Here is a 9,284-nt window from a genome sequence, read left to right as displayed (position 1 = left end):
AACCTTCGCTCCAGTCTGAGGTCCTGAGCGCTCTGGAGCAGGTTTTCATCAAGYATCTCTCTGTACTTTGCTCRGTTCATCTTTCCCTCGATCCTGACTAGTCTCCCAGTCCCTGCCGCTGAAAAACATCCCCACCTCATGATGCTGCCACCACCATGCTTCACCGTAGGGATGGTGTCAGGTTTCCTCCAGACGTAACGCTTGGTATTCAGGRCAAAGAGTTCAATCTTGGTTTCATCAGACCAGATAATCTTGTTTCTCATGGTCTGAGAGTCCTTTAGGTGCCTTTTATTGAGGAGTGGCTTCCATCTGGCCACTCTACCATAAAGTCCTGATTGGTGGAGTGCTGCAGAGATGGTTGTCCTTCTGGAAAGTTCTCCCATCTCCCCAGAGGAACTCTGGAGCTCTGTCAGAGTGGCCATTGCCCCTTTTCCCCCGATTGCTCAGTTTGGCCAGGCGGCCAACTCTAGGAATGTCCAATTAGTTTAATTTACCACAGGTGGTCTCCAATCAAGTTGTAGAAACATCTCGAGGCTGATCATGGAAACAGGATGCACCTGAGCTAAATTTAGAGTCTCATGTCAAAGGGTCTGAATACTTATGGAAATAAGGTATTTCTGTTTTTTGTTTTTTATAAATTTGCAAAAAATTCTAAAAAGCTGTTTTCACTTTGTCATTATGGGGTCTTGTGTGTAGATTGATGAGGGGAAGAACATAATTTAATACATTTTAGAATTAGATTGTAACGTAACCAAATGTGGAAAAGGGGAAGGGGTCTGAATACTTTCCGAATGCGGACCCCTGCAGGACCTCCGGACACCAGTTTGAGAACCTCTGTCTTAAGGAACAAATACACTTCTGTAAGCCTCATAAGCGGTCATTTTTCAACCTTAACATGTGCTAAAAATACAACAGAACAGATTAACAGGAATGACATTTACTCTCACTGGTGGCCAAAAATAACTATTTGAAAGCCATGGCTTCAGTCTTCTGATCTGACCAGCTGGGTCATATTTCAATAACCCAGCCTCAACAACCCAACCTTGCTCTTTTTAAAGAAAACAACCCAACTAAGTGACCCAATGCCTGCAACCCAGCAGTTAAGTTTTCCAAACAACCCAGCATTTTTTTTAATGTATGTAAATGTTCTTAAACAGATAGAAACCACAGGGGGGTTTACATTAGTCTCAAACAAACATGTATAAGATTACTGTCTTGAAATTACAGTTGGCTAAAATGTCTAAAACTGTAACATACTTTTAGAAGGGGAATCATGTCCACACATGCACAATTTCTGTTCTCTCTACTGGTATTAGGGAAGTAGACTGGATATTCAAGAAATTCGTCTGACGTTAGTTTGTGGTTTTGGAGTAGTATGCAGGCACAAGGGCCGCGTGGAAATTACGCATACGCCTTGCGTCGCCCAGGGGATACTGAAACACTCCAGTGGGAAATGCAGTAGTCTTGGCTATAGATATCTATAACGTTACAGTGCATAGTTGGAACATTTGGGATNCGCCCAGGGGATACTGAAACACTCCAGTGGGAAATGCAGTAGTCTTGGCTATAGATATCTATAACGTTACAGTGCATAGTTGGAACATTTGGGATATGTGATTGAAGTCCGACAAATAGGCTGAACTTTAACCTGTTTGTTTGTAACCTTTTGTCTTGTTTGTCGCCTTCTATATTCACATGATCCGTTATTATTACTTAGAATCTCGCCTATGGGAACTCAGAACGCACACTTTTTTGAATAGATGAGCATCGGCAATTGCTTACTATTTGTTTAACATAACTAAAAACCGTGCGTGATTTCATTGTAGCCTACACTGTTAAGCCTACCCCGTCATATTTAATATAGGGAATAGCCCAATAAGATTATGGCCCTGGTTCGTTTTAAACGTCGCTATTTTACCATGTTTGGAATCGCTATTTAGGACAGATTACCTGTAGGCACGTTGAACAAGGGCGGCACAAATACTTCATTGATATCACCACTGTACATTTTGATGTCTTGAATATTCTGCATACATGGTGGTGATTCGATTGTCAAGCAACAATTTACGTGGTTTGCGTTCGAAATGTATTTTATCTCGCTGTCTCGTTAGAATTGAGCGATTTTATAGTTGGGAAAAGATTTACTATGCGCGTGCCAGACCCCGCCTGCTTTACACTACGTCATTGGCGAGTAGTGGGCAGGGGTGAACTGAAGGGAGTCATTCCCCTGCTTACTTTTAATAGCTTTGTCATGTGATTGAAAGCAGTTGTAAGATAGGTGCCCTCAGTTTATTCTCAGTAAGGGGCAGTTGCCTGTACGAGATCGAGTGGAGCGCGAGTGGATTTCTTTTTGCCTGATTTCTTTTTTGTTTCTTTCGGATCGTCATTCAGTGCCTGGATGGCGTGGGACAGGTGTAACCAAGACTCGGTCTGGAGAGAATTAGAGGTGAGCAGTTCTAAAATATCCAACTTATTGTCAACTGTACCAGTCTGGACCGTTTTGGGGGAAATGGACTGAGCAGAACATCCAATACCGTGATTTCCGATTGCGAATACGGCTTTTCCCTTTGCTGGTGTTGGCACGGGATGCGTAATATCGCAGTTATTGCGCTGAGGACACGATACGGGGGAAATACAAAGCGCAGGATTTTATGACAAGTGGAGGGGATAATCGCAGTTTTTACTTCATATTGTCGTGTTTAAATTGTTAGATCTAATAAAGGTTGTAGGCTACAGGAGCGGTGCGTATCTTGCAGCGCTGGAGTTTGCTGCTGGCTGCGTCTCCCTAGGATGTCGTGCAGTCGGAAAGAATGTTACATGCTTGTGGAATCTTTCCAGTCACGGACTGTATTCGCTCCTGCGCTGCTGTGTGAAGGGTTCGCTCTTGAAGTTAGAATTACAGCAATGTTTCTAAATCAGGTATCGTACAGTGCCATAAGCTACCTCTCGGACGATATGTGTCTTTTTATCTAGGCTTTGTCTGGATTTATCAGATTTTTTAAATTGGAAAGTGCAGAGATGATCACAGGCACCGAGGTTTGGTATTTTGGAGGAGCATCTTCTCTTGCATGGTATCGGGCGCGTCTTGACATATGTGGCGTCATCCCTTTGAATGAGTAAAGAATATCTGTATATCTGTAGCCTAGTTGCATGTGACCAACTGTCTTGTTTTACGTAGGCTATGGGAATGTTTCGTCCCGTTAATCAAAAGATTTGCGTAATTGCCATAGGGGATGTTTTTCCCATAGCAGATTTAGTAAGCTCTTGGTTTAAAACGCACAGGGGGGTAGATTGGCAATTCAATGGAATGATTTTTGAATAAAAGAAKAGGAAATAATGTAAATAGTGATTTAGAGATCTGTTATTATCACTATGTTGTGTTATGCATGTCTATGTAGTTTGTTATAGGCATTGAGCAGTATAGTTGTCTGCAGATACCATCGACTTAAAGGCGTTAATGGGATCGAAGCTCATCTTCGATATGCGACTGCAGTTGGTTTATCAGCTTTTCTCCGTTTGTCTGTTATCGCCAATCAATAGGAGGCAAGCTTGAATGGAAATAATTCCCTTGACAAATGCCTGGAAATYTCAGTTTAATAATCCACGATTTACTTACCAAGTATGCATGTATTTATTTGCTTTCCTTGACAGAGTTTGGCGTATGATTTTATGAAACTGTAGCACTCCTTTACACTTTACCTCAATTATTCATAAAGGTTGATTGATGCTCGGTCGACTGAGCCAGCTTGTCAAAGAAAAAAATAATCTATTTTCTTGTCTGTCTGGGCATTTTCGGGTAGATCAGCGTATTGATATCTGCTGCCAATCTATAGTGTTGCATCCCCTCATACAAATGTGCGTGTTTTTCAATAACCTGTCTTGCTTGTGACATGCATTAGTTATTCTTTCTTTTCTGAGTGCGTCAGTTCTTTCTGAGTTGAGCATAAATCATGCTGTGAAATTCTCAAAGCCCCCCCGCTTTTTTTTTACAATCAGTGAATTGCACTACAAGTCCCCAGTCATATTCCTAATAATCTCACCATAGCAGGTGCTTTTATGTGTTCTGTGTGCGTAAATCACATTGCGCGCTTCCCCATCGCTCTGTCTGGCGGCGCTATTTCATTAACTACCTTGGAAGTCGATGAGAAGATTGAAAGGAGATGTACCTTTTGAGGGATTTTCTTTTGATCAGATCCCCGTTTGATTCGCCCGCCCCCCCCCCCCCCGTCCCCCCCTTATCTTGATAAAGTGAGGCATTTTGCAGAGCTGGTATAGCGACTATGATGAATTTGCATCTTTAACCCAGCCTATGGGTGAAGGAGAGAGAGTTGTGGTATACATATAGGTGAGCTATGACATCGCATGAGCGCAACCAGAGGCCTGATCAACTGTAGCACATGTCGGCCCGGGCGTTTTTCTTTTTGTGTAGCCTACTTCGCATAGTAGAWTATCTGTCACTCGGTTGCCCTGAGCCGAACCCTGGGCTCATCTCTGTCTCCAGACAGACTCTCTCCCCGTCTCTGGCACCTTGGCCAACTAACTGCCTCCCGGGTATGCCCGAGGATATCACCATTAACTCTCCCTTAAATCTGATATGAATACATTGAATCRTGCCAACTCCCTAGCCAACATGTATGACATGTGGGTTTCGAATTGACATTTACCACACTCGAAGCGCCTGTTTATCTATGCGTAACGAGGGCGTGAGTGAGCAGACGCTTGAGTAAGCTACGTTGGGATAAAAATACCTGCATTTGGCTCACTCGGAGCTGACTTCTCCTTGCTTGCCTGGGGGTTGTACGAAGTGACTGCCATGTTCCAGAACGGAATGCACGCATTCCGTGCAGTGATGGAGTAGGTAAACCTTGCTGCAAGCAAGCGCGGGCCTCTGAAGCAATTAACATTTGTAAACGTCTTGGCACCTGAATAAGACATGTAAGTTAGCAAAGCGCCTTCCTGGAACTTGTTTACATTGAGCTTGCAACCGCAGGCGCAGTCAAACGTTGTGCCCTCATCTCCCTCCTCTCTCCACACCAAAGCGTGTTGACAGATGTCAAGGTGTCAATCAACTGTAGAAACAATAACAAAGCCTGTTTCGGTAAAAAGCAGAGTGATGGGCTGGAGAAATGTAACCACTCTCAAATTCATAGACAGAGCAAATGTATAGTTTTAACTATGTTTTACTTAGCATGTACTTTGTTTACAAACATTGTCGTAAAACAAGGTTATATTTTGGGTTATGATGGGGTATGACAGTTGAACTAAGCTCATGAGGCGTTTATAAGTTATATTCTTCAATAATTATTGGGTACATCTCCTTAATTTATGTGTCAAAAAATTGATGTAGCTTGCTGATTGCCCCTTTAAAGCCCCAGTGTCAAAAACGTGATTTCCTGTGTTTTATATATATTTCCACACTATGCGGTTGGAATAATACTGTGAAATTGTGGAAATTATGATAATGCCCTTTTAGCGAAAGAGCTGTTTCAAAAGACAGCCAGAAAATGGGGTGGATAAAGTGTTGGCCTGCCTGTTGACATCATCAGACTGTTAATTGGTTATTAGACCAAAAAGAAAGAGAGTTCCAAACCTCTCTGCCAATAACAGCTAGTTTTCAGTTTTCCCCTCACCACTCAGACCACTCCCAGATAGTCCTACCTAAATGGTTGCTTGAGAAATTGTCCTAGCTAAGAGGCAATTTTTGTTTCTTTTTGGCAATTTGATTGAAAACAATCACAGTAAGGTACTTAATTGTTACCCAGAAATGATTTGACATTGAGAAAAAAGAAATACTGCATTGGGCCTTTAAGGTCTGTGGATCTCCTCAATCGCAGTTCGATGAAGCCAATGATTTGTGTCTGAAGCTCAGCGGGGCAGCTGTCGTAAAGACATAGGCCCCTACATAAAAGCGGACAGTGAATAATGAAATGTCAACAGGTAGCATTTAGCATCAGCGAGGCCCGGTTTGGATCACAATGTGCCGTGTGGAAAACGACCCTTGCGTTGGAGTGAAATCTGTGCCATCGGCTACTGTTACCATTGTGTTGACGCACCCATGCGCCCTGGGCAACCAGTCAGGTGGCAAATCTAGCCACGCTGTCATTCAGATTGACCTATCAGTGATGTGAACAGAGAGCAATAGTAAGAATACCCATGCATTATCAGCCTTTATGAATGTCTGGCCTAGTTTGTTAGGCTTGCAGGCTTTCATGGTCTACTAACCATGCAGTATGATAACTAACCATGCAGTATGATAACTAACCATGAAGTATGACAACCAACAATGCAGTATGACAACTAACCATGCAGTATGACAACTAACCATGCAGTATGACCCCTAACCATGCAGTATGACACCTAACCATGCAGTAAGATAACTAACAAGCAGTATGACACTAAACATGCAGTATGAACCTAACCATCAGTTGGACACATGCCATGCAGTTGGACACCTAACCATGCAGTATGATAACTAACCATGCAGTATGACAACTAACCATGCAGTATAACAACTATACCCGCAGTATAACAACTAACCATGCAGTATGACAACTAACCATGCAGTATGCCAACTAACCATGCAGTATGACCCCTAACCATGCAGTATGACAACTAACCATTATAAAACTCGCAGTATGACAACTAGCCATGTCGTATGAACCCTAACCATGCAGTATGACACCTAACCATGCAGTATGACACCTAACCATGCAGTATGACAAATTAGAAGAGGTACGCCTATCAATAAAGATAACTTTTTATCATCAGAACTGTCACGGATCCCTCTGGAACATTCACTACGCACACCTGGCCCCTATTCCCACGGATCGTATTTGTATACATGTGCCCTTTGTTCACCATGATGCGGTCGATTATTGTTACATTGTCCGTTGGTGCGTGTGAGTACCTGTTCTGTGTGTTTTGGGCTTTCAAGCCCTTACGGATTGCGCAGATGATTACGGGTCTCGTCCCGTGTGATAATCATTGTGCGCTAGTGTTATTTATTCGAGGTACTCCTCGCTCTTTTGTTTTGGGATTCTACCATGTGTTTTGTTACGTGTTTGTTTGGTCTTCGTCCCCGTGGCTTTACACGGCACGCCGTAATTTGGGCTTAATAAAAAAAACTATTTCGCATTCCTGTCTCCGAATCTCTTCATACCAACGTGACAAGAACCATCAAAGAAGCAATGAATGTTCTCAAGGTCTGGATGTAGTGTGCAGGTATCGCATAATAACCATAAATACCTGTGGGGGTACTGTTACCTTGTGAATTCATGTGAAAAACTGGCTCTCATCATTTGCCTCAGTGTGTGTGTTTGTGTGTCTCTGCGCACCTTCGTGTGTGTTGATGGGGTTTTTGACACCTCCCATCTTCTTGTCTCCCCAGTGTGCTGCTTTGGTTGGTGAAGACCAACCCCTCTGCCCGGACCTCCCCGAACTCGACCTCTCAGAGCTTGATGTCAGCGACCTGGATGCAGATAGCTTCCTGGGCGGGCTCAAGTGGTACAGTGACCAATCAGAGATCATTTCCAGTCAATATGGCAACGAGGCTTCTAACTTGTTTGAGGTAAGAGAGCACATCATACTACATCTTGTTTTTCTTTCCCAAGCCTCTCTGGTCTCCTTTTTACCCCAGAGTCAGGCAGCCTAGCGGTTAAGAGCATTGGGCCAGTAATCGAAAGGTCGCTGGTTAGAATCCCCTAGTCGACAAGGTGAAAGATCTGTTGGTGTGCCCTTGAGCAAGGCACTTAACCCTAATTGCGCCGGTAAGTCTCTCTGGATAAGAGCGTCTGCTAAATGACTCAAATGTCAAATTGTAACATGATTTATGATATGGTCATTAACTATTTACAGATTTAATGGTAGCCTGGACTCATGTCCGATACATTTTCTTTTCTATTTATGAAGTGTAGGCCAGGTAAATGAACTCTCCAGAGGTCACCAGCTTGAGCTCAAGTCAGCGATTAAAAACAAACGCGTGTCACACAGACTCGACTCTGTACGCTGAGGTCGCCATCTGTTGAAAGCCTTCCAGGTACTTGATAAAAGCCTCCCGCCTAGTAGTAGTATGTAGTATTACTGACTTTATTGAGTTAGTTTACAAACAGGGACTTTATATCCCCCTGAAAAGTACAAAGTCAAGATAACGGGGGGCCCAGCGATAAGCCCAGAGACCTTTGTCCTGGCTTTTGGCTTCTCTCTGACAGTACCTTATTAATCCCCCAAGTCCTTCATTCCAGTCCAGCCACAGCTCTACTCTGCTGCAGCACACATCTAACGAAAGAGAGGTAACAACTTCCACTAGCACTCTTAAACCCGGCGCTTGGCCGTCGGCCATATTGCATAATCCCCCCCCCCCTTCCACAGGGTTTGGGAGTAAAACTTTCAACATTCAACCCGCTGCACTCTCTCACATTCAGGGGAAAGTCCACTGAAAGTAGCACGCTGGCGGGGCAATAAAGCCATGAGCTACGAGAGCCGGTTCATTACTGGTTTATCAGTGGGGAGATAGGCAAGGAAGACAGAGATTGGTGCTGGCTTGGCTGGAGAGAGGAGAATACTAGGGGGATGCCGCTGTGTGTCTGTGGCTTGTCATGTTTTGGGGTGGACATGTGTGTGTCTGAATGGTCCAATAGGGGAGAAGTTGATAGCAGACCGAATTCTTTACTCACACACACACACACACACTCACATATACACAAACACACACCTCCCTGTGGTCCTTCAACCTCATACCAGGGGGGGGGCCCTAGACAGTGCCCTGTGCTCGGGGGTCCGTGGCCGATGATTGGCTCAGGGGATGGATAAAAATGGCTGTCAAATCAAATCAAATGGTATTTATCACATGCGTTGAATACAACAGCTGTAGTAGACCTTACAGTGAAATGCTTACTTACGAGCCCCTAACCAACAATGCAGTTWAAAAAAAATATGGATAAGAATAAGAGATAAAAGTAACAAGTAATTAAAGAGGAGCAGTAAAAATAACAATATATATACAGGGGGGTGCCGGTACAGAGTCAATGTGCGGGGGCACTGGTTAGTTGAGGTAGTATGTACATGTAGGTAGAGTTAATTAAAGTGACGATGCATAGATAACAGAGAGTGGCAGTGGTGTGGAGAGGGGAGGGGGGAAATGTGAATAGTCTGGGTAGCCATTTGACTAGATGTTCAGGAGTCTTATGGCTTAGGGGTAGAAGCTGTTTAGAAGCCACTTGGACCTAGACTTGGCACTCCGGTACCACTTCCCAGTGGTAGCAGAGAGAACAGTCTATGACTAGGGT

General features: G+C 43.8%; 1 protein-coding gene across 1 annotated transcript in view; it reads left to right on the top strand.

Annotated features, from left to right (window-relative positions):
• Positions 1–2,241: 2,241 nt before the first annotated feature.
• The window catches only part of LOC111954275 (peroxisome proliferator-activated receptor gamma coactivator 1-alpha-like), a 62,438-nt gene continuing 55,395 nt past the window's right edge, over positions 2,242–9,284 (top strand). Inside the window, 2 exon segments of the mRNA XM_070435993.1 lie at positions 2,242–2,446; positions 7,388–7,567. Coding sequence (XP_070292094.1) covers positions 2,399–2,446; positions 7,388–7,567 — 228 coding nt within the window. The 5' untranslated portion in view covers positions 2,242–2,398.

This window comes from Salvelinus sp. IW2-2015, linkage group LG3 (assembly GCF_002910315.2).
Source record: "Salvelinus sp. IW2-2015 linkage group LG3, ASM291031v2, whole genome shotgun sequence".
Classification (NCBI taxonomy): Eukaryota; Metazoa; Chordata; class Actinopteri; order Salmoniformes; family Salmonidae; genus Salvelinus; species Salvelinus sp. IW2-2015.
Note: the sequence above shows the minus strand (reverse complement) of the source record. Positions and strands in the feature narration are given on the sequence as shown.